Here is a 26,355-nt window from a genome sequence, read left to right as displayed (position 1 = left end):
CTGTTTCTCCATCTCTCTCCCTCTCCTCGGGCCTCCCTATTCCTTGAAACACAAGAGTACTGAAATTAGGCCAGTTAATAACCACGTGGTGGCCTCTAAGCAGCCAAGTGAAGGAAGCGTCCTATGTCTCTCACTTTAAATCAAAAGCTAAAAATGATCAAACTTAGTGAGAAAGGCAGGTTGAAAGCTGAGACAGGCCGAAAGCTAGGCCTCGTGAGCCAAACAGTTAGCCAAGTTGTGAATGGAAAGGAAAAGTTCTTGAAGGAAATCAAATGTGCTGCTCCAGTGAACACACAAATGATAGGAAAGCAAAACAGCCTTACTGCTGATATGAAGAAAGTTTTAGTGGTCTGGATAGAAGATTAAACCAGCCACAATATTCCCTTAAGCCTAAACCCAATCCAGAGCAAGGCCCTAATTCTCTTCAGTTCTGTGAAGGTTGAGAGAAGTGAGGAGGCTGCAGAAGAAAAGTTTGAAGCTAGCAGAGGTTGGTTCATGAGGTTTAAGGGAAGACACAGTCTCCATAAAGTAAAAGTACAAGGTGAAGTAGCAAATGCTCATGTAGAAGCTGCAGATAATTATCCAGAAGATCTAGCTAAGATAATTAAAATAAACGTGATTGCACCAAACAACACATTTTCAGTGTAGACAGAATAGCCTTATATTGAAAGAAGATGTCATCTAGGACTTTCATAGCTACAGAGGAAGAGTCAATGCCTGGCTCCAAAGCTTCAGAGGGCAGGCTGACTCTCTTGTTAGGGGCTAATGCAGCTGGTAACTTTACTTGAAGCCAATGTTCATTTACCATTCGGAAAATCCTAGGGCCCTTAAGAATTATGCTAAATCTACTCTGCTTGTACTCTATAAATGGAAAAACAAAGCCTGGATGAGAGCATATCCGTTTATGACATGGTTTACTGAATATTTTAAGCCCACTTTTGAGACCAGCTACTCAGAAAAAAAGATTCTGTTCAAAGTATTACTGCTCACTGAGAATGCACCTCATCACCTAAGGGCTTTGATGGAGATGGACAAGATTAATTTGTTTTCACGCCTGCTAACAAAAGATCATTCTGCAGCCCCTGGATAAAGGAGTAAGTTTGACTTTTGAGTTTTATTTAAGAAGTACATTTCATAAGGCTATTGCTGCCATAGATAGTGATTCCTCTGAAAGATCTGGGCAAAGTCAATTGAAAACCTTCTGGAAAGGATTAACCATTCTAGATGCCATTAAGAACAGTTGTGATTCACGGGAAGAGGTCAAAATATCAATATTAACAGAAGTGTGGAAGAAGTTAATTCCAACCCTCATGAATCACTTCGAGAGATTCAAGACTTCAGTGGAGGAATAACTGCAGATGTGGTGGGAATAACAAGAAAATTAGAAGTGGAGCCTGAAGATGTGAGTGAATTGCTACAGTCTCATGATAAAACTTTAACAGATGAAGAGTTGCTTCTCATAGATGAGCAAAGAAAGTGGTTTCTTGAGATGGAATCTACTCCTGGTGAAGATGCTGTGAAGATTGTTGAAATGACGACAAAGGACTTAGAATATTACGTAAACTTAGTTGATAAAGCAGCAGCAGGGTTTGAGAGGATTGACTCCAGTTTTGAAAGAAGTTCTGCTGTGGGTAGATGTGATCAAACAGCATTGCATGCTACAGAGAAATCCTTTGTGAAAGGAAGAGTCCATCGATGCAGCAAACTTCATTGTTGTTTTATTTTAAGAAATTGCCAAAACCACCCCAACCTTCAGCAACCACCATCCTGATCAGTCAGCAGCCATCAACATCCAGGCAAGACCCTCCACAAGCAAAAAGATAATGACTCACTGAAGGCTCAGATGACAGCATTTTTCAGCAATAAAATATTTTTAATTAATGTATGTACATTATTTTTTTTAGATATAATGGTTTTGCATACTTAATGGTCTACAGTATAGTGTAAGCATAACTTCTATATGTACTGGGAAACGAAAAATTTCATGTGACTTGCTTTTGCAGTATTTGCTTTATTGCAGTGCTCTGGAATCAAACCCAAAATATCTCCAAGGTATGCCTGTATGTAATTTAGTAAAAGGGCCAAGAAAACCCAAGTTCTGTACATGGGCTTTTCTGTTTTAAAAAAATTAAACCCAAAGGAATTGATAGGTGCCCAGTGTAGGAGAAAAAACCCATGTCATCTGGGCAGTATTTGAGAAGTCTATCCTGTGGGGAAGCGGGGTGTAACATCCAGTTATAGGTCTAACCGACGAAACATTTCTGCACTGCCAAGTAATTCAGTCAGAAGCAGCACTTGTCTTTTTTTAACTTCAAAATCAAACACATCTCTGAGAGGCAGGATTTGTCCAAAAAGCCCTGATATCTGACTTCTGATAATGCCCATAAGTTGATTTCTACCCCAGTAAGTCTACCACCAGATGATCTAGCCTGCAGTCTTATCCTCAGAGAGTAATGATTTCTGGCATCAATGCTATGCTGACCTGCAAGTAGCCAAGGGTCGGCCCTGGACATATATATTAACACACATGTGCTCCCTAACAGTGGGTGCTGGGCTTTATTCTCCAGCTGTGTCATGCTGTCTTCATTGGGGCACAGGTACCTATTCAGGACACCTCACCCCTTCTAACACCCCGTCTTAGTCCCATCAGATGTCACCAAGCATCGTGTGGCCGTGAAGTCTTCAAGAGGCATCAAACAAGTTATATCCTCTGAACTAAAGACTGGTACTAATAACATTTAATCTTTGTGTTTCCATTACCAACCTCAGGGGTTGGGCCCTGTGATTATATACATTGTCCTTCACCTTAGGGCTCTGTTTCTAGACGGTTGTGGTTGAAACACTCATCAAAAGGGACATTTTAAACCAAAATTCAGGATGCCTGAAACTGACTCCCTTCTTGAGTGTGTTTTTCAGTGTTATCATCTTCCAGATAAATTTTCTTGGAACTTGAGCCTCTTGTATCATTTCTTGAGGGTTTTCTTTTGCAAATTATGGTTCAGTTGTCTTCAATTCACCATATAAATCCAAACCAAATGCACAAAAGACAATAGAGTGATACCTTGGGAGGTATGCCTTGTACTAAGAAAGAGACCAGGTAGGTCATTTTTCAGCCAATAATTCAGTTCCGCTACAATGAGTTCTTTGTTTCCAACTAGAACAGCAAGTTCTACAGCAATTTCTGCACACCCCAAAACTTTCCTGCATTCTTTGTTTTACTACAATCAATGAATACCTTACACCATTAGGCGTAGCCAGCCTGACCTCCAAGCCTGACTTGAGTAGGCAATTAAAAAAGACAATGCCTAGTCTGGCACTCCGTAAGGTACTTCCTTAAGGTTCTGTAGAATTTTGAATTTTTCTTTTAATTATTTTCTTTGTTTGAACTCATAATATTCTAAAGCTCCTTCAGAGCATAGTAGTCATCCCTCATTCTATAAGATTGAAGATCTTTTCCCTACCTAGTACCTGCAACAGTTACTAGGGAATTATACTGAATATATGGCCCCCACTGAAATCAGGAAACATGCTTGTACCTTGGAAAATGTTTGTGGTTCAATTCCAAGGATAGGACTCTGTTACCATATGTATATTTGGAACAACAGTACCTTGACTGTGGCTGTATTTTACCATCGGCATATCAACTCTTTCAATCCTAGAAGGAGGCTGGGTCCAAAATATCAAAACATCCCTGACCAGAAGCTACTGCACACCTCACATACGTAATGAGAAATATTTGGCACGTTTCTTCAGAGCTGACATATTTCTAGTCTGCTATTCTCCTGTCTTCATTACCAGCCTTTCCCATTTCCAGTCTTTCCAAACTCAGTCTCTCTCATGGACTTTAGCTTGAATTAGCCTTTGGTTGCTACTCTCGTTCCTCACTCTGTACTACCTGGGTGCTGTGATTTTTTTGGGCAATTCTCCAGAGTAATCAAACTGTACCAGTACTGATCTAGAATGGCAACAGACTCTATCTTTGACAACTGTTAACAGTGGATTAAAACAACAAAAACACCTGGGAAAGAGTGTAACAACTCTCTTCAAAATAACTATAGTAATGATAGTTTGGCTCATTGATAAGGTCAGCATGAAAGATCACTTTTTAAGACTTTATATGCTTTTTTAAAATATGAACTTCTAGTACTTTGAATAACAGCATTGAAAATAAAAGTGTCCTTTAGAATCATCTTAAGAGTATATATCCAATAAGACCACTATAATTTAACACTGCAATTTTAATTTAATGATCTTATTCGTATTTCCTAAACTAATTTCCTAAAGTTAGAGAAGATAATTTTAATATATCTATTTAATATTAGTAGTTTCCTAGCAGGAATCGATCCTAGTACTTTTGTTGAAATGTAGGACTGTTTTAATTAAATTATAAAATCCCAATGGAAATCATTTTGACTTTTATTACATTTTTCTTTCATATGTAAATTAGAGTAATTTACTTGCTGTAAAAACAGAAAGGAGGTCACATTAAGACTGATATTTATTATACTCCAATAAAGATATTAAAAAAAAAAGAATTGTAGGAAAAGAAAAAAAAAAAGACTGATATTTAAATTGGAAAATAGTCCTTTTAGTCCATAAAGGCAGTCTGGCAGTATTTTTTCCACACATTCATTTACTTATAGATATTAAATATATGCCAGCTGAATAATTCAACCGAATTTGGCTAATTCATGTCAGTAAAATGTTCTTTTCTGTAACATGTTTTAAACCAATAAGGGGAAATAAAAAGTAAAACTAAATTAAAAAATGTATACACTAGACTCTCTGTATGACACTGTTTTTCAGGAAAATAGAATTTAGTGTAATCTGTATACATCTCAGAGCTTTACCAAATAGCACCTCGACATAAAGTAGTTCTCTTTATTCAGTGATCTATGGTGCATTCATTGTCTGTCACCCTCCCCCCAGTAATATTTAATGTACTAGACAAATCTGTCCCTAACTTTTTTTAGGACAGGAGCAAGAATACAAATCGTTGCAGGCATAACAGGATTAAATATTTAACAGTTAAAACCCAGGCTAAGAAACTATTACGTAAAATATGTTCTGTTTTCCTACATTGATAAACACGCATTGATAGTGCCCTAGAAGGCTAGGTGTGAATTTAGAATTTCAGATTCTTAAGATTTCTGGTTGGGAACTTTGCAGTGTATGTTGTTCCTCCAGCCCTCAAGCTGCCCCTCTTCTCTCTCACTTCTAGGTTTATTCTGCAAAGCAAATAGCCTATCACTTACCTGCATGGATACTCCAGCCTTTATGCCCAAGCTCTATTTATTTCCCCTCTCCTCGGGCTTGGCATATGGGTGGCACAGTCTAAAGAAAGTAGGTTGGGGCTGCTTGGGCAGAGAATTCTAAAGATGATCTAGAAGGGAATTGAAGACTCTGGACAGGCATGCCCCATGGATTCCTTGCCTGTGGAGAGGGCCAGAGCAAGGCCCTCCAAGGCCCGGGATAGAGACTCTGGAAGATACCCCTGGAAGATAGTCTGTTGTGAGGTTGAGCATACAGAGTCAAACCCACGCAGGTCTGAATTCTGGTTCTATTACTTATTAGCTAAGAGATCTTGAAGAAGTTATTCAATGACTCTTTAACTAGTTTGATTACCTATAAAATGTGAATTATCAGAGTACATACCTCAGAGGGTTGTGGGCATTAAAGGATATATTTTCCTATCATATATACAGGAGTGTGTCTGGCATAGAGAAAATACCTTACAAATGTTAACTATTGTTATTCTTTTAACTCCAGAACAGTGTCTGACACAAAGCTATAGATGCTTTAAGAAAATCTGAGTGTATAATGACTAAATTGATTAGAATATCTTGTTTTTTCATTACTTTTTCTAGTATTTGGTTAAAATGACTACAAATTTCAGTTTGTATAATCTAAGTAGAAATCAATTTTAAAATACACACTGAGGGTAAAGGATCAGGATTACTTTTCATATTAATTAAAAACAATGAAAATAATTATCACAGAAATTTGAAAGCAAAACAAATTTGTAAAAAGTAGATTAAAAAACTAAGTCTCTATTGTGATCTTTGCTAAAGATTTGCCTATCAAGTCAAGAGACTGCTTTTTGGAGTGGACTGGGAATGCAGAAACAAACATCCTTTCATGGTGTTAAACCTTTTATAGTAGAACTCACATTCAAAAGAAAACTGTATTTCTTAAAGTTCAAATTCTAGTGAAGATTAGAGCTGAATAGGGCTTATTTGCTTAGCTGCCCAATTTAAAACTGATCACTATTATCCTCACCTCATTCACTGAGTCATTTACTTCAAATAATTTATTAGGGCCTATTGCATGCCAGGTATTGAAAATGCGGAATCAACAGGCACAGTTTCTCCTCTCAAGGAGGTCACAGGTTGATGTGGAGACAGGACTTGAACGAGGAGCCAGAATGTTAGGCATGGGATGTTCTGGAAGGGCTTTGCATACCATGCAGAGGAGCCTGAAGACAATGGAAGCCATGAAGATTCTGAGTAGGGAGGTAAAGTGTGGACAAAGGTTTGAAATAATGGAGACTGGTTAGGACACTCATAGATTTTGCCAAAAGATTTGCCTCATGGAATGAAGACTATTTCAGGCTTTCTCTACTCTATTGGCATTGTATTAAAAGGAGCAGATAGATTCGAGAAACCATTATGGACAGAGTTGATGCTAAAAAACAAAAATCTCCATTTTCCTTTAGTCATCTTACCTAGAATCACCCACTTATTTATCATCTTGTCACCCCCCCACTACCTTTCACCTCTTTTCTTCCTAGCCATAAGTGATAATTTGATGACCTTTAATAGCAAAGGGGAAAAAAACTCCTATTACTAACAGCTTAGAAATCCTAGTGTATCTTTTTGCCTCCCATTTTCAGGAAGGAGCTAAACTATAGGAAAGATTGTGAAATGTCTGATGTGTATCATAGAAAGAAAAAAATTTAAGAAATTTAACGTTATCTTACTAGAATGACCTACTCTGATTATCCTGTATATAATAGTAGACTGTCCAGTCCCTCTCAGGTCAGTTCCCTCACTCTGCTTTATTTTTTCTTCTTTTTACCATATATATTCACACACACACACACACACACACATATATATACACATGTGTATGTATGATATATGTCACATGTGATAAATTGTATATCATATATATCATGCATATATACACATGTATATATACATGTATTTGTCTTCTTCAGTTAGAATGTAAGCATCATGAGAGCAGGGACTTTGTTTTGCTCTCTGCTGTATTCTTAGTGCTTAGATAGAGCCTTTGATGTCTCAGCATTAAACTCTTTCCCGAAGAGTCACAATCTCTTGCACTCTTTGGATGGCTCCCACGGAAAAGAGAGGTGAGGAGAAAGGGCCATTCTTCCATCAATGAGGTGATGAACAGAGAATAAACCATCAGCATTTACCTGTGCATATATGGAGTAGTCTTTAAAAGAAGCATGGCCCTTGGACACTCAAAGAGATCTGGAAGTTTGCCATGAAGGAGGTGGGAACTCCAGATGTGTACATTGACACGAAGTTTAACAAAGCTGTCTGAGCCAAAGGAATAAGGAATGTCCTATACCATATCCATATGTGGGAAACAAGGGTGAAGATTCACTAAACAAGCTCTATATGTGGATAACCTATAAATCTGTCACCACTTTCAGAAATCTATAGACAGTCCATATAGATGTGAACTAACCGCTGCTGTCAAATAGTTATAAAACTGAAATCATTCACACACACACACATACAACAGAGCAAAAACTTCTGCCTGAAGAAAGTACAGCAGTAGACGCCTTGAGCCTGGCATATACTGGAAATGCCATGCTCTAAATGACCAATATTGGTAGACTACTGGCTATGGCTAATCACTGTAAATATTTAACAGCCAAAAAAACACTTACTTTGTAAAAATGCATGGAGAAAAAATAATATGAATATATTAAACAACATAGAGTATCAAGCTATATAATAGAGTGGCTCCAAATGGCTAGGAATGCTTTGAGCCCTATGTTGATCAATGGTGTGATGCCTTGTACCATGATTTTGTCCCTTTGAACACTGACTGAACTGGTTACCAGCTACTTAGTAGCTCAATGTCTTTCTCTTTTCCTTTCTTATAACCACAAGTCAAACACATTTGTAACACATCGGAAATCCTGTGGGAGGCAGAGTTTCACTCCAGTTTATGCCCGTAAGGCCACATGTCTTCTCGCCCTTTCTTACTCCCATATGAAAACAACCATAGTGAGGTGTATATGAGGTTGAGAGTATTTGCCTCCACAGGAGGTATGTTTTCACCATGCCCTGATTCACAAATCTTTATCCTCCTCGCTGCAGTTACTCCGTGAGGGTAACAGCATTACATGGCATAGCCCAGCAATCTCCAGGGAAGGAGGTCCAAACTCTGTTCCTAGGCTTCCGTGCTCTCACATGCATGTTACCTATGGCCATTGTTTCCTTGCCTCCTGGACAACTCTGAAACACCCAGATTTCCACCACAATTCACCTTTGCACACCAACAATTAAGAAAGGGGATGAATGAAAGGCCTTTTTCCAAATATGCCATGGGCCTCCTCATGAAGGTCCTCTATCTGACAGTCACACTGAATGTATAACTTCAACATCTAGAAACTTTTTAAATCAAGTATGACGCAGCATAACCGAGTTCAGATCCCATCTTTTCTACTTACTAGCTAGGTGATTTTCAGTGAGTTACTTATCTCCTCTGTGCTTCAGTTTCCTCATTTCTATAACAGGAATAACAATTCTACCTCTCTCATAGTGTTAGTATGAAGGTTAAATTAATGTGGTAAATCATTTATATCAGTGCATGGCACAGAGAGAGAGTTACCCAGTTGTTTGTGAAATTACATGAGCATTGCACTTTCTTTCCACTACATATAGAAGCCATACTTATATGACATCTTTAGGATACAACTGGAAAAGTTACATTTTTAGAGATTAGCAGTTAGGTCACCTACTTAAGAAGCTCAGTATTTAATTGTTCAATTTAATAAAATGCAATATGCATAAGCATAAAATATTTTTTCTATGGCTTCTTTTATAATCAATAAATAGCTTACAGAATACATTTCATATATAACTGGAGAAGATACATAGGGCCTCACAGTCCTCATGCTGGCAAAACTCCTCTAAATGTGTAGACTTGGGCTGCAACAGGGACTAGAGTTCTGAGGACCAAGAAGGACTGAGCATAAACAATACAGGATTGGTTATGAATGTTGTCAGGTCGTTCAATGAACATATAAAAAGACTATTTCCTTATGTCACTTTGTTAAGGTAAGATTCAATAATATCAAAAATAACATAATTTTTATATAAGTTACTCATTGAGACCTATCACTGAGACCTATCAAACCAGTGAAAAGACATCATTTAAATGACTGAGAATGCTATACAACAGGCACTTTCAAAGAGGATGCTTTGAGCATCTTTCCTTAATAAGTACAAACAAGAGAAAGACTATATCACAAGGCAAACAGTTTATTACTTTTTAAGAAAACTGGATGGTCTCATATCAGGCCCCATTTATTAAAGTTTAAAGAACTTTAGATAAAAACTGTACCCTCTGAGATCCATCTAGTGATCAATAGAATGGCCCTGGGGGAGAGGAGTGGTGAACAAAGTGAAAATTTAACATAAACTATACCTGGATAAATCTAATTTAGCAGGTGGGGCAGAAAAGGCTGTTAAAAAACACAGACCAGATTATCTCAAATACTTTATTTGCTTCAAGGAAGGTTCATTCAAAATGGAGTACAGGAAAATTGAAAAGGCAATATACTGTTGCTATATCATGTTATTTCTTATGTCTCATAAAAATATCAAATTGGACTGAAAACTGATTATCTTGTTAACTGTCTACATTAAATCCTATTCAATAGTGTCCCTTTCTGTTCTAAACTATATCCTCTGACTTTCCTTGTTTTATTAAAGTTACTAATTTTGTTTTCAGTCCAATCAAGGCTTAATTAGCTTAATAGGTATATATATTCATGAATAAATAATATGTCTTTAAGACTTAAACATACATTTAAAAAAATATCAGCTGGTTAATATTATTCTAAGATCTTTTTCTACCTGGTCAGTCCTCTTATTCTTCAGAGTGCTATATATGGCTCTACCACTTGAAGATATCCTATACTTAAAAAAAAAGTTATGGTATTAATTCAACTCAACTTTTATCAAATCTGAGTGGATGAAAGAAAATCACAGCAAAATCAGCTTTTTAGGCAATTGAGGTGGTGAACTGACCATGGAATGTGGGAGAAACAGAGAAATCAAGGGTGCTGCCAAAGTGTTATCCCAAACTACTGGAAGACTGACATCGCTTACTGAGATGAATAAGTGTGTGAAAGGAGCAAACCTGAGGGAGAAAATTGGAAGTTTGGTTTTGACTATGTTAGGGTTAACTTTGCCTTTAGACATACAGTGGAGATGTTGAATAGGCAGTTTGCTAGACCCTCTGGAGATGAGATGAGAGGGCAGGACTGGAGTTGTCAGCATAGAAATGGTATTTAATACCCAAGACCTGATCAGTCCACCTGAGACCAGTATATATCTAGAAGAGAACATCTGAGGGCTGAATCCTGGGCCACTCCTATATTTGGAGGTTGGGACATGAGAAAGAACCAACATCAGGGATGGAGAAGGAGCTTAAACCAAGAGAATGTGGGTCCAGGAAGCCAAGGAAAGAAGTGTTTCAAAGGTGGGAGTGATCAACAGTGTCAACTCGCCGACAGATGGTAGGTCAAGAAGGATGAAGACAATGAACTGACCATCGGATTGACAATAGGAAGGTCACTGATCTTAACAGAGTGGTGTAACTTCAGGGATAGTAAAGAAATCCTGAGCAATGGATTAAAAGAGAAGGTGAGGAGAATTGGAGATAGCAAGTATGGACAACTCTTTCAAGAATTTTTGCTACAAAGGAGACAGAAATAGAAGATGAGAGCTATTACAGCATGTATGGATATGCATATGCTGCAAATGATCTAGCAGAGAGGAGAAAACTGATGGTGCAAGAGATAGGGGGAACATTCCTTAAAACTGAAACTCAAACAAGGTATACTTGCTGTGATTCCACTGGAATAAAGTAATTACATTTGTCTGTATTTTTTCTTTTTCATATGCATGCATACTTTTTAAAGAATATTTTTAATGGAGCTATATAATAGAACCACTGAGAAGCAAATACTTGAAATTGTCTTTGCCTTTGCTTGCCTCCCTCACTTCCGCATTCCTCCCTTTAAAGATAGTGGACGTTCTTGTGGCCCTAAATTTTAGCTAAAAAAATTCGTGTTATGGGAATTAATGAAGCGTGCTTCTCCTCCAGTAGTATTTTGATTTACTGATATATTTTAGGACAAAATGATATGAGACATTTGCTTCAAAATAGTCTTCTTGGGGGAAGGAAATGAAATGCGTGGGGGAAGACATGAAAGAAGTTGGGCTTCAGTTGATAGTTGATGAAGCTGGGTGATGGGTCTGTGGTGATTCCTTACACCATTCTTTCTTCTTCTCTGTGTGTTTGAAAATGTCCGTAATATAAAGTTAAAAATTAGAAGAAACATAGTGTCAATACCATGCTTAATCCAAAGAAATCCATTAAATGGTGAAAATTTTGATAATTTGGTAACAGGTGAAAGAACTGTTCAGGGGCACAGGAATTTTTATGTCATTTTTCAAATCATATCACCTACTTTGCTGGTATGATTTGAAAATATACAGCACAAACATAGCCTTTTCATATACAGTACAAGCTTTTTTATCGGAAAGTATCTCAGTTGCTTTAAGATAGAATTAATTTGGATGCTTATTGTGCAAATAATTTGGAAAACTGGATTTTTAAAAATGAAGCGTTGGTTCTCTTAAATATCCTCTCACTTTAGGTAAGCATAAAGAATTCTGAAACTTATTCTATAAAACATGTTCTGAGGTAATATACTACACTTATAAAACAATGCTAATCCAGTTGATTGTTATGTAAAAGAATAAATAGTTGATTATGCACAGAAGGTGAAATTTCAGCGCAATAGTTACCACTTTCCAAAAAGAAATGGTAGTTTCTGAAATTTGTCACTCTTATGTTGCTATATAAAAATTTAGGTTAAAAAGATTTTTAGCCTTTCAAAACTAGCAAATGTAGAAACAGCAGTGTTAGTACATTAGCTCTTCAAATATTAACCATTAGGTATTCTCTAGTGTTTTCCAGTTACTCATTAACCATTTTATAGTGTTACTGTTTCTCTGATTGTCGGTAATTTCCACCAAGGAAAGTTGAAAAACAAACTCCAATAATTTTTTTTCTAGATCAGAATAATGTTCAGATTTTATTAATAACATCCCCCTTTCTCACTATATATTCATTATTAAAAGTCCACTATGTATTTGGGACCTGTAAATTCTACTTCAAAAATTAAACCCAAAGTTGTGCTGTTTATGGTTTCTTTTGTATGGCTTTATTGCCCTCAACATTTCCGTGGTGTAAACTACTGAGCAAGGGAACAAGATTTCCTTTGTAAGTGATACCTAAATTCCTATTCTGCTTTAAGCATCTAATTTGTACTGTGAAGACATATAATTTGAGACTTGTAGCTATATCACAAAAGTACAACAGTTTACGCTGATCTCTAATTTTCTGAGTTGTACTGGCAATAATTTAAATTTTTTGCATGTTTTTAACTGCAGTGCAAACCAGTATACATCAGAAATCTTTGTATATTGACAGAGACTAGGAAAAGGATGCCTTGTTCTGATTTCAGATAAGCATTCCCTTTTCACAACTGCAGGTGCAAGAGAGCTCATTCATAATATTTGCTTCAAATCAGCTACAGTCACTGGATGGAAATACAATGCTATTACACGAGAACTTGACTAATCTTTACAAACACAATGAATATTTTTTAAAAACTCACAATTACTAGCAAAATCTGGGGGCAAGTAGCACTTTTTCTTTTGCCTAAGTATTGGGAACAAAATATACTCTGTTGACACGAGTTTTGGTCATCTTACTAGTGTATGTGCGTGTGTATGTATTTACTAAATCCAGAAAAATACTTTGTCACTTATTGACACAGGATGGAGTTATGCTCAGTGGTGTCACTTAACCGATAATTGATAATGTTACTTTTTCCTTTGCCTTAAGTTTCACTTATTTTGAAATCAACTTATAAGCCAAAAAAGAGCTACAAGATAAAAATTAACTCTAACTGCTCTCATTTCACACAGTTGGATAAATCTTCTTTGGAAACCAATATTAGACAGCTGTGTATGCAACCAATAAGTGAAGCTAGCATGTTTCCATTATAAACCCTTATTTATAAGGTTATGACTTGATGGTTTTAATTAGCTTCAGGCAGAAATTTGGCTCATCAATTCAAAGCATAGGAGAACATTTTAGTATACAGAACAATTACAACTCTCCTTCAACAGGAGAGGCCAGAGAAAGGCTCTAATAGAATTTAAGTCTCAATGACCAAACACAGATAAAGTAAACGTGTTCCAAAAAGTATGGCAATAATCATTGCATTGGCAAAAATAAATATTTGGCCTACATTTAATACCAATAAGAACTCATCCTAAATTCATGATTATTATTATCACTTACTTTATGTCTTACTGTTTGCTAACAATCCAGTACTGCCACCTTAAATTTGCATCTAATTCACAAGTGCCAAAGCACCTTTTCATACACTATTTGACTTGAGCTTCTCTTTGTGATTTGTAAAATGAGGGGACAATATCCTATATAAAGAAGTATCCTCTCCAAATCAGGTAGTTCTGACAAAAGTGGCTTGCCTGGACTGAAAGGTGTCAAGCCTGCTCTCGGGTTCTGTCTCAGGGTCTCGGTCTCAAGGATTGATCTCACTGAGGGATGAGTTAGCTAGGAATTGTTTCTTGAGCTGAAAAAACAGTGACTTAAAGCAAGAATATTCTTCATATATGTTTAAGTCATTCAAGCTGAGCACTATGGTAGAGGAAACTTGTGTGCAGCTATCCTTTTCTTTCATGGACTCAAAAACAGAACGCTCACTCTCATTATACCAATTTATCCTCAGGCTTGAATCAAATGCAAGCTAGGGGTTAGTGGACCCACATACTAGAAAGATGGGGAGCATCTTCAAGGATGCCTTCAAGGAGGATGCTTTCAAGGAGGATGCCTTCAAGGACGGGGCAGAACCCCTAAACGGGCTTCTGTAAATACGGCCCACCACCCTCCCAAACTTCCATGCTATTACTGCCTCCCTCAGCAATACACAGGGTCTCCTCAGGTAATCAGTTATTGCTGTCCCTCTAGGGAGGAAACGCTTGACACCTGGCCTCCCTCGAGCCACCTGCAACGGAGAACGGCGCCACACACCCACCCTTCTGAAGTTCTCTGCAGATGGAGGCTGTCACCGGGCCGCTTACCTGGCCGGGATGCTCTTCGTGACAGCCCAAGACCTTTGAGGAAGGGAAGAAAACAAAAGAAAACAAAACAACTTACCACTTTGGCCCAGTCCAAGAACAACTGAAAACACCCAGGCCGCCCGGAGGAATGGGGCAGGACCTGGCCTGCAGTTTTGCAGGCAGACTAATGTGGCAGTAAAAAAAGCCAGGGCCGAGCGGCACATAATGCAAAGCAGCCCGCACTGCACCGCGCCCGCCGCCTGGCTGCTAACCGGATGCGCGCTCGCGCTCCCGGGCGCGAAGTGCCAAGTGTTGCTAGGACGTTTCCAGCAGGCCCGGCAGGCGGACCCCGCGGCTCGGAGCAAACGATGCAGGTACGGCGGCCTGAGCACAGCTCGGCATTTCAGGGCCCCCGCGGCCCTCCCAGCTCCGCACGGCTGGTCCCGCGATCTCCGCGAGAAGCACCTCCTCTGACGGCCAAAGGCCCGGGGCGGCGACGCGAGCAAAGGCTCCGCAGCCCGCTCTGGGACAAAGAAAAGAGCTTTTGTCTCTCTCCAGCCGATGGGGCTTCTGCTGCATAAATCAGCTTAGCGAAGAGCCAAACACAATCAAACCCAAACAAAGCCCGAAGCTGGGGGGAAAAACCAGCCTAATGTACATTCAGTGGGTGATGCTGCCTCTGTGGGAGGGGACGCTGGCGAGGCCGAAGGGGAAAAAAGTCGATGGCGCATCAATGAGGTCGAGCTTCTTCCACAGGTGGGCAGGGAAGCCAACTTCACTTAATTGCAACTTTGCAGCCTCGTCAGCTGAGCAGCGGGCAAAGTCGAAGAGGCAGCGTCCTGGTTGGCGAGGGAGGAAGCTTGATGTGCCAGCAGCAGGGGGAGGCGGCCCCGGAGCGCCCTAGAAGCCCCCGCCGGCGCCCGCGGACACCGAGTGAGGCATCGCAGCTCCCTGCTTGACCGGGAGTGGAGCGCACGGCCGCGAGCGCAGGAGGAGAGGTCCCCCAGGGGTGCAGGAGCCTGGCTTCACGGGGGCGGGTGCTTCGTGCCCTCGTCCTTTTGGCTCCAGTGTGCTGCTCAGGCGTCCCGCCGTCCGGAGCCGGGACAGCTGTCGCGCTCTGGGATGCACCCCGGAGAGGATGAGAAGGAGGCGAGGCTGGCGAGGGGCGGGGGAGGAATGGTCCTGCCCCGGCCCCGCTGGGGTGGGGAGGGAGGGTTGGGGCTCCCAAAGTGCGGCTAGCTAGGCGCGTTCGGGCTGCGAGTTGCTAGGAAACCGCCCCACGCTACACAGTTCCTTGCCGCGGAGGCTCGGGCTGCAGCAACAGCTCGGAGCAGCGTGGGCGGGACATTGGTGAGGCATGAAGTCACCGCGGCCCACACTCGCTCTTTGTTTTGCTCACTCCAGCTCTTTGCTCACTCCAGCTCTTTTTCCTCCCCTTGGCTCTGAGAGTTGCCATTCCCATCGTTCACAAGAACTCCTGATGCGTAGCCGCGCAGCAGGAATCTCACACCGTGTTCTCTTTCCCCCTCCTCTCCGAATCCCTACATCCCAACGCTCGCCTAGGTGGCGCGGAGACTAGCTCAGCAAGACTGGCAGCTGTGCGCAAACCCCAGCCTCTGACCCCGAAGCTGCGCGTTCCTTTGTTGGGAGATACTCACTGCTCGGCAGCTGCCACAGACTACGTGGAGTCCAGGCACCTTTCCCCGCCCCCCAACACCCTCTGTTTCGCTGGTGAGCACTGCCCACTTTGCTGGCAGAGTTCGGAGCTCACCCTTTGCCCCACCCCGAGACCGTCGTCTCCCCAACCCTTGGAGAGTTGGGCCGGTCCGCAGGGGCTGTACCCGGAGTTGCAGCTGAAATTTCTCACGGCTCCTTCTCCACTCCGAGCCTCAGCCCTTGAGGTGGACAGCCCTGCTCTTCCCAGGGTCTGGTGGTGGCTCTGGGCTTTTGCCAGTCACGGTGGATCTTTTGACCTTAAGCGTCACCTTCCAAATAAACGGAACAAAGAAGTTACAAAGGGCGGCGGAGCAGAAGAGTGAGACTAAAGAGAGGAGGCGGGAGGGCCGTTCTGCCTGTTGGCAGCTCAGAAATATCGGTTCAAGCCTGGAGCGGGTGTTAAGCCCGGCAACTGTCGGAGAAGCCGCGCGCCTTCTTGGGTCCCATTCCTACGACGTTACGTCGAGGGAGGGAACCCAGTCCCCCGGATTGAAAACAAGGCGCTGTTTCCAATCTGAGACACAGGCTGATGGTTCTCTTTTTCCTCTAGGGGCAGGAGAGGTTCCCCGTGGTAAAGTCTGACCTCTCATTTTTCCACTAGCAGCCTGCCCGATATCTTTCATAGAGCACCGCCTCTTACAGGCATCAGAGCATTCCAGCCAGGTCAAGGTGAAATATGCGGGAGTTTCCCTCCTTCTTATTTGTTTAATAGTTTCCATCTCCATATTTGGAGTAAAAAAACAAGTAGGAGGCTTTCTCGCTCTTTATTTTTCTTTCTTTCTGTTTTCTAATTGTTAACTGAGTGAATGGAAAGTACCTGGTTAATAAACCACGACATTAAAAACTCCCCCTTTTCAGGTGTGGACTGCACGTTGGGGCCCACAGGCTTAGCTAAGCAAACCAGGAACGCAGGTGGAAAATTACAAGTGCCCTGGATCTACAAAGCAGGTCCTTTTGAGAGACCAAATGAATGACCCAAACCTGAAAAAACTGATGCTTGTAAACGTAATTCCACTCTTGGCAATGTACTCTATATAGAATTAAATCCAGCCCAGCTTCATTTTTTATTTTCTTTCCTTAGTTCCAAGTTTGAACAGCTATAGTTTTGCTTTCGGTGGTCTTAAAGGAAGGATCCTGAAAAATGGCTGGAGTGGGGATGAGGATTTGAAATTTGAACACAAAAGGAACATATTCAGGCTTTGATTAGTGACTCTTCAGTGAGGCAGCATGTGTATTCTCCAGAGATTAGTTCACAACCCTAAGGAATGCAGCCACCCTTGAGACAGTGCAGTGCTACAATAAAGAAAAAAGGTCAATCCATAATCCCTATAAGGATGTATGTGTAAGTACACTCTGCATTGTTGAGTGACTATCACATCAGAGTTTTATGACATTTTTAATTCTTAGTATTGGAAATGTAAATGGAAGTTACAATATTAAATAAAATAAATTTATGCAAATAATGAAAGTAACTGTGAAATATGATAAGGTATGTACAAATTTCTTAAACTCTATATTGTTAGATGTTGATATATTCTATATACTAAGCCAAAACAACTGTGTAGCAAGAGGAATAAAACAAAGCTTGTAAATCGGTAAGCTTGTAAATTTTGAAGCCCTTTGGAAAGAAAGAATTCTGTGTTGTGTTATATGAAGCCCATGCAAATATATGTCAGTATACCAGTTTTATGGAGATGTTGAAGAATAAGCACACCTCCATATATTGTCACTCCCCCGTTGCAAAGAGGTTAGAATTCCGATTATCAAAATAAAATAAGAGAATATTGCAGCTGTGAGACTATGATTGCAAATTATTTACTAACAAATTATCTATACATTTGGGGCTGTATTACAAAGACAAAAGGGAATTCTCCCGAGTCTTCCAAATCATCTGTAAGGGTTTCTTACAGTAAATATAACTAGTGGCCCAGGAGCAAAAAGTTTGCTTGTTTCCAACAACAATAAAAAAAATTTCACCACAACTCGTCCTTTTTCCTGTAAGAAAATGTACAGGATATTGTGAAGAAATGTAGTATTATTCTCTTCATATATTACCTGAAGAATTCTAACAGAGAAAAAATGTTCCAGAAGATGGTGACTTGAGTAATTTTTGTTTCTTTCGTGTTCTGCTGTCTTGCTTTGAAATTTCTGACAGGTGATTTTTCATCATTTGTGTTAATGAGAGCAAGTGAAATTCACAGATAGTCTAAAAATAACATTTTAGCTATTCATTTCAGGCTTCCTATCATCAGAATCTTTTAGTTCCTAATAAGTCATAAAATTGGATGAATTAAGTTTCTGACCTACTACTCCTTTAACCTTGATTTCTCACTAATAGTTTATGGTGAGAAATGAATAAGCTATAGACAGTTAACAGGAGTGAGAGAGATATCTGAGAGACTGCTCCTTTTAGTGTGTGTTCAACCTTTAAGTAGATTTTGTCCAAATTATTGACCCCATAGTTACAGCTAAAACCATATTCACATTTTAATATTGTATCTTTCTGAAGTTGGATCAGAGATTTTCAAAGTTTTATACAGAGGTTTTAAGCTGATGTTCACAAGTTGTCTACGAACTTGCTTCATCTACAGCTTTTAGGAGATGAATGATCTGAATGATCAAGCCAGTGGGATATAGTATTATGACTATGACTTCTAGATTCTTCTAATGATAAAGAATGTAAGCCACCAGGAGGTAATTTACAGAAAGTAGTGTTCCTCATACTGTGAACGGAGGACTGCCTACAACATAGTCACCTGTAGAGTGATTCCTTACTCTATTCCAGGAGATTCTGAATTCGTAGATTTGGTGTGATGTCCAGCAATATGCATTATTACAAACTTCTCAAATACTTCTTTATTTACTGTGGTTTAAGAACCCCTGCCATAATGGATTAATGCAGAGACTCCTCAAAGGCCTCATGTGTGCTTAGTGATAAACTCCAGTGTCAGGTGCAAAGTCAAAGAAAAATGAACTGCTGGAGCCAATGCCTCTTTCCAAGGTATTCTATGGATGAATAACTGTGTGAGATGTTAATATTTTCAGAAATAAGACTTCCATGATTAAGTTTAGGAAATGCTGGGTTAAAGTTAAGTTAAATCCTTTGCTGGACAATTTTTTAGGAACTTAAATAGGCTAACATGCAACTGGATTCTCCAAAGGAAGAATCCTTTATTCAGAGAACATCTCACAGACTAATTTTACATAAAGCACACTGCTGAACTAATACTACTGTAGAAATGTGGAAACTAAAAACCAGGTTGATGAAGAGGCTGACCTCACTTCTTCAAGAGAATTACTGAGCAAGCATGAATCAGAGCTCTGATTCTTCACCACCACCTCATATCAGTGATGACTTTTGGTTTCAAGTAAGAGTCAGACTGTAACTGTCATAAGTAAGAAAAGGAAACTATTGGAAGTAAATTGGGAGCTCACAGAATTAGCAGGAGGCTGAGAGACCAAGATTAAATAAGGCCAGAAACCAAGGAAGGCGTAAGCAGTAGCAGTAAGTCTCCAAAAAATAAGAATGCTCTCTAATCATCCTTTCATCTTTGGACCACTTGCTTAAGATTCAGAATCCTGGTTGAGAATATCTAATTTTCAGAACTTTCATCACATGCCAGTCCCCTGGCTTTCTGGGAGTGGAGAGAAGGAAGGAGGAGCTCTTTTTGCCTTTGGCTTCCTTAGTGGAAAATAAAATACTATTTTCCAACAAGATGACACAAAATTATCTTAGGTTGATGAAGGAAGCCCTGTAAAGTGACAGATGCTCATTACTCACATATCCTGAATTCCATGGACTACTGCTTTGCATTACAGTTGAATTTTAGGTAATGATGTAGCTTTAATTTAGCTACCCTACCCACTAACCAATGCTTTGGTTGACAATATTAGTTATTTTCATGGATGCTTTTGAATGAAACATTTTATCTGTGCATAGTCAAATTCTAGCTTTCTGTTATCCTTCTATATATAGCACATAGCAAATTAATGCTTATTTAGCCTTTAACTGATTATCAGTATGATTATAGAGATGTGATGATGTTTAGATTAATTAGCTTAGTGAAATTTTTCATTGACAAAGTTTGTAGTAGACACTACTGTTGACATTCATGTGTCCCTCTGGGCATACCACTTCATTCCACCCAGGCAGAAGTGCTGGGAAATGAACACTTCTGGACACTGTCTCAACCAAGGACTGACCTGATGGGAAGTGAGGTATGAATACCCCAGCTCCCTTGCTCCTTGAAAGGAATCATTTTGGGCCTTGTGTTCCATACTAGTGCTTCTCAAACTATTTTTGGACCAGTTTTTCATTTTCAATCCATCATGGATTGGAAAAAAATAAAACGAATTGTTAGAAAAATGGATGTTGGGGCTTCCCTGGTGGCACAGTGGTTAAGAATCCACCTACCAATGCAGGGGACATGGGTTCAAGCCATGGTCCGGGAAGATCCCACATGCCGTGGAGCAACTAAGCCCGCATGCCACAACTACTGAGCTTGTGTCCCACAACTACTGAAGCCCACATGCCTAGAGCCCATGCTCTGCAACAAGAGAAGCCACCACAATGAGAAGCCTGTGCACAACAATGAAGAGTAACCCCCGCTCACCGCAACTAGAGAAAGCCCACGCGTAGCAACAAAGACCCAATGTGGACAAAAATGAATGATAAAATAAATTTGAAAAAAAAGAAAAATGGAAGTTACAAAAATGTCAAGTTGTTATCAAAGTTTCTAAGTACTTACTTTTACTTTTTATATATTCTTTTTCCTGGGTGCGTCTTAAACAGTTCAAGGACTGGTTCTGTCACACGCTATATTTTGAGTAATACTGAGCACTGTTTCCCTAGGTTCCCTGTAGGAGTAAGCTGTAGTTGCCCACAGGGATAACTGTATTCAAACATCCTTCATTCACTGCCTTTCCCTCCTTCCTTTCTCCACTGTTCCCTGATACTTTCTTGTCTCAGGGTCCTCTTCTGGAGGAACCGAAACTAAAACGAGTAATAATGAGCCTGGAAACTACTCTATGGTGTTCTCTGTGTGTGAATTTGAATTTTATTCTTGTCTAGCTATAAGGCAACCTGCAGAATAAAAAGCACCAAGGGCTTTGGAATCTGTACAAACTAATTTTTAATCTGCTACTTAGTAGTGTAGAATCATGGGCAAGTTATTTAACTTCACTGAGATTGAGTTTATTCATTTATACAGTGATAAAATTAAAATAGCTACCAAAATTGCAAATTAAAACAAGATACTACTACACTTCTATTAGAATGGCCAAAATCCCAAACACTGACACTACCAAATGCTGGTGAGGATGTGGAGTAACAGGGACCCTCACTCAGTATTGGGGGGAATGCAAAATGTTGCAGCCATTTTAGAAGAGTGGTGATTTCTTACAAAACTGAACACACTGTTACCATATAATCCATCACTTGCACTCTTTGGTATTTACCAAAAGGAGTTGAAAACTTATCTCCACACAAAAATCTGCACTTGGGACGTTTACGGCAGCTTTATTTATAATTGCTAAAAGTTGGAAGCAACCGGGATGTCCTTCAGGAGGTGAATGGATAAATACAAGGGGGTACATCCAGACAATGGAATATTATTCAGCACTAAAAAGAACTGAGCTATCAAGCCATGAAAAGACATGGGGAAAAGTTAAACGTATGTTGCTAAGTAAAAGAAGGCAATGCGAAAAGGCTACATACTCTATGATTCCAACTATATGATATTCTAGAAAAGGCGAAAGTACGGAGACAGGAAAAAGATGGTTGCCAGGTTAAGAGGGGAGGGAAGGGTAAATCGATGGAGCACAGGAGAATTATACTCTGTATAATACTGCAGTGGTGGATATATGTCATTGTACAATTGTTAAAACCCATAGAATGTACAATATCCAGAGTGAACTCTAATGTAAACTATGGACTTTGGGTGATAATGGTATGTCAGTGTAGGTTCATCCATTGTTTTAAGCGTACTGCTGTGGTATGGGGTTTTGATAGTGGGGGAAGCAAAATATGGGAGGGTAGGGAGCAAAAGGGAACTCTGTACTTTTTCATCAATTTTGCTGGGAACGTAAAACTACTATAAAAAGTAAAGTCTATTAACACGTGCGCGCGCGCACACACACACACACACACACACACTACTAAGTAAGATTATTATGAGAATCAAAGGAGAATGAAACATGTTAGAATTCACCATACATTATCCCAAGGGTTTTTGGGATGGTAATTTAGGTTACTTTAATTTCACAATGTAAACAACATTGAAAATGCATAAATACTTATTTCAAGACTTGCATATTGTCATAAAAATAACATCAAATATCTTTGGTTTTGCTGAATACATAACTTTCCTTTTCTGGTAACTATACAATTCTTTACCCACATTAATAGCTGTAGTGAGCATGTCTTTATATAGAAGCCTGTAATCCTAGCATTCTTTATGACAGCCTAGTTTTATGTCTCCTTAATCAAAAAGATTGTTCCGCAATCTTTTCAGCCTGAAGTCATCCTGTATAGTTTGACAGAAAGCTAACTATATGAAAGCTTCACATATTTGTACATGACAGGGACAACATACTTAATACTGCCTTTTATTTAAAATTTAGCATGTTTAAACTTATACTTAGGAGGGGAAATGAATATGTAATATGTTTTAAATATCATTGCTTTATTGCTCAGTACTCTAAATGTATAACAATGTTAAGGATCCACAGCTGGTTCTCCCAAATAAAGGTATCAGCAGACATTATAAAGACAACATTTCACCATTGACATAGTTCATCTGTTGAGCCATGGTGGTATGTGGACTGATTTGCACATCACTATACAGCTAAAGGGCTTTCTGAACTTCAGTAATTCAGAGTAAGCCCACAACTAAAATTCTCTCAGTATTTTCTCATGATCACATCGCCTCTGGAGAATGAAGTCACTACAAAATTTAAATTATTCTAATCAAATTCACATGGCATTTTTATACTTGGAATGCTTCCATTCTCAGCCCTGTTCTCCAATTTCAAAATTACTTCATGTTTCACCTTGAAGAATGTGACCTTTTAACATGGTGAGGAAATTCTTTGTAAAGTAGGCACAGGATATTCAATTTAAACATTCATTTAATAGATATGTCAATATTTATTGAACGTTTACTATGTGTAAAGTGATAGGTCCTATGGAAAATACAAGCATTAGTAAAACCCAGTCCCTTTTCTCAAAGATATTATAATCTGATTTGGGAGTAATATATAATAATAAAAAAAAAAGATGACTGAGTTGGTAAATAGAATAGCTCAGCTGTTGACTCTACTATCAATGATGATTTAATATAACATAAGATATGCTTTGAATATCAATGTAGAGAGAATAATAAATTTAATAAATAGTGATGGGACAATGTGAGTTATTTGGAAAACATCCAACATGAATTTGAAATTTATTTTATTTTTTTATTTTTCCATCTGTAACTAAGCCTTTTTTCTCTTTTTTTCTTAAGTATAGTTGATTTACAGTATTATATTAGTTTCATGTGTACACCATAGTGATTCAATATTTTTATATATTATACTCCATTTGAAGTTATTACAAAATAATGGCTATATGTCCATGGGCTGTAGAATATATCCTGTTGCTTACCTATTTTATACTAGAAACTTACTTTATACCAAAATGCATTCATGATGGATTAAAGAGCTTAGTGTAAAACTTCAAAACTGTATACATATAATTGTTTTCTGGTGTTGGTAATAAAAGTTCTTTCTAAATGTAAAAATAATGTATGCAATTTCAAAAGAACAGATCAACAAATTTGATATGATTTCTTTAAAACTTAGGTGTTTATAAATATTTCAAAAAAGGGTAAAAATACTTAACACAGAATATGTCCGTACAAATGGATAAGAAAACATTTAGTCTGCAATAGATAAATATATGCAGAAAGCATCAGCATATGATTCAAGGATAGGAAATACAAATGCTTAAAAACATGGCAGTTCAGTGCCATCAGCTATCCAAAAAATACTAATTAAAAAACTGAGATGCCATTTTTACCCATTAAATGCTCAAAGAATTTTTAAATGACAATACTTAATCTAACAATAGAAGGCTGAAATAGAAACTCATTAATCTTAGAATGATAAATTGGCTCAAACTTTCTTACAATCCATTGACAGCATGTAATAAATCTTTAAAATATCTGAAACACTGATTTTATATCTGGAAAATTAGCCCCCTAAAGATTCAGAAATATAATAAAGTTATTTATAAAGATGCACATTTCAGTATGATAGAAATCACAACAACAACAAAAAATGCAAACGATATTTTGGTCACTAGAAGAATGCTTTTTAAAGCTAGAGTAGCAAAGAATATTATCAAGATTTTAGGTGTGCCCTAGGTATTACTGTTCTCTCTTAAAGATATGTACTGCGTAACCCCTGTCTTTCATTAGTTAACAAATTTTATTAATCCCACCTTAGTGAAGCGTCTGCAGTCTTTTCCTTCCTATTTTATTTCTTTACTGCTGCCTTAGTTCAGGCTTTTCTCATCCTTATCTTGAACTCCCAGCCATCTCATTGCCACAGTGCTATGAGAGTTTTCCTTCCAAAATACAAATCTAAACTTGTTATCCTTCCTAAAGATTACTCTGGCTATTTGGGGTCCTTTGTGTTTCCATACAAATTTTAAAACTTTTGTTCTAGTTCTGTAAAAATGCCATTGGTAATTTGATAAGGATTGCGTTGAATCTGTAGATTGCCTTGGGTAGTGTACTCAGTTTCACAATATTGATTCTTCCAATCCAAGAACACGGTATATCTTTCCAGCTGATTGTGTCATCTTCAGTTTCTTTCATAAGTGTCTTGTAGTTTTCTGAGTACAGGTCTTTTGCCTCCTTAGGTAGGTTTATTCCTAGGTATTTTATTCTTTTTGATGTGATGGTAAATGGGATTGTTTCCTTAATTCCTCTTTCTCATCTTTTGTTGTTAGTGTGTCGAAATGCAACCAGTTTCTTTATATTACTTTTGTATCCTGCAAATTTACTGAATGCATTGAGCTCTAGTAGTTTTCTGGGAGCATCTTTAGGGTTTTCTATGTTTAGTATCATGTCATCTGCAAACAATGACAGTTCTACTTCTTCTTTTCCAATTTGGATTCCTTTTATTTCTTTTTCTTATCTGATTACTGTGGCTAGGACTTCCGAAACTATGTTGAATAAAAGTGGCTAGAGTGGGCATCCTTGTCTTGTTCCTGATCTTAGAGGAAATGCTTTCAGCTTTTCACCATTGAGAATGATGTTAGCTGTGGTTTTGTCATACATGGCCTTTATTATGTTGAGGTATGCTTTCTCTGTACGCACTTTCTGGAGAGTTTTTATCATAAATGGATGTTGAATGTTATCAAAAGCTTTTTCTGCATCTATTGAGATGATCACATGTTTTTTATTCTTCAACTTGTTAATGTGGTTTATCACACTGATTGATGTGTGGATATTGAAAAATCCTTACATCCCTGCGATAAATCCCACTTGATCATGGTGTATGACCCTGTAATGCAGTTTAGATTCAGTTTGCTGATATTTTGGGGAGGATTTTTGCATCTGTGTTCATCAGTGGTATCAGCCTGTAACTTTCTTTTTTTGTGATATCTTTGTCTGGTTTTGGTATCAGGGTGATGGTGACCTCATAGAATGAGTTCAGAAGTGTTTCTCCCTCTGCAATTTTTTGAAATAGTTTTAGAGGGATAGGTGTTAATTCTTCTCTAAATGTTTGGTATAATTTGCCTGTGAAGCCATCTGGTCCTGGACTTTTGTTTGTTGGGAATTTTAAAATCACGGATTCAATTACAGTACTTGTAATTTGTCTGTTCATATTTTCTCTTTCTTCCTGGTTCAGTCTTGGGGGATTGTACCTTTCTAAGAATTTGTCCATTACTTCTAGCTTGTTCATCTTGTTGGCATATAGTTACTTATACTACACTCTTATGGTCTTTGGATTTCTGCGGTATCAGTTGTAATGCCTCTTTTTCATTTCTGATTTTATTGATTTGGGCCCTTCCCTTTTTTTCCTTGATGATCTGGCTAAAGGTTTATCAATTTTATTTATCTTTTCAAAGAACCAGCTTTTAGTTTCATTGATCTTTTTTATTTTATTTATTTATATGTTTGGTCTCTATTTTATTTATTTCTGCTCTGAGCTTTAT

The 26,355-nt window shown here is 38.6% G+C and overlaps 1 protein-coding gene across 1 annotated transcript in view; it reads right to left on the bottom strand.

Annotated features, from left to right (window-relative positions):
* The window catches only part of ITGB8 (integrin subunit beta 8), a 96,012-nt gene extending 80,362 nt beyond the window's left edge, over nt 1–15,650 (bottom strand). Inside the window, exon 1 of the mRNA XM_030857085.2 lies at nt 14,530–15,650. Within this exon, the coding sequence (XP_030712945.1) occupies nt 14,530–14,656 (127 nt within the window). The 5' untranslated portion in view covers nt 14,657–15,650. The remainder of the gene's footprint in view (nt 1–14,529) is intronic.
* Nucleotides 15,651–26,355: the final 10,705 nt, after the last annotated feature.

This window comes from Globicephala melas, chromosome 9 (genome assembly GCF_963455315.2).
Source record: "Globicephala melas chromosome 9, mGloMel1.2, whole genome shotgun sequence".
In the NCBI taxonomy this organism is placed as follows: domain Eukaryota; kingdom Metazoa; phylum Chordata; class Mammalia; order Artiodactyla; family Delphinidae; genus Globicephala; species Globicephala melas.
This window is presented reverse-complemented; position numbering and strand designations above follow the sequence as displayed.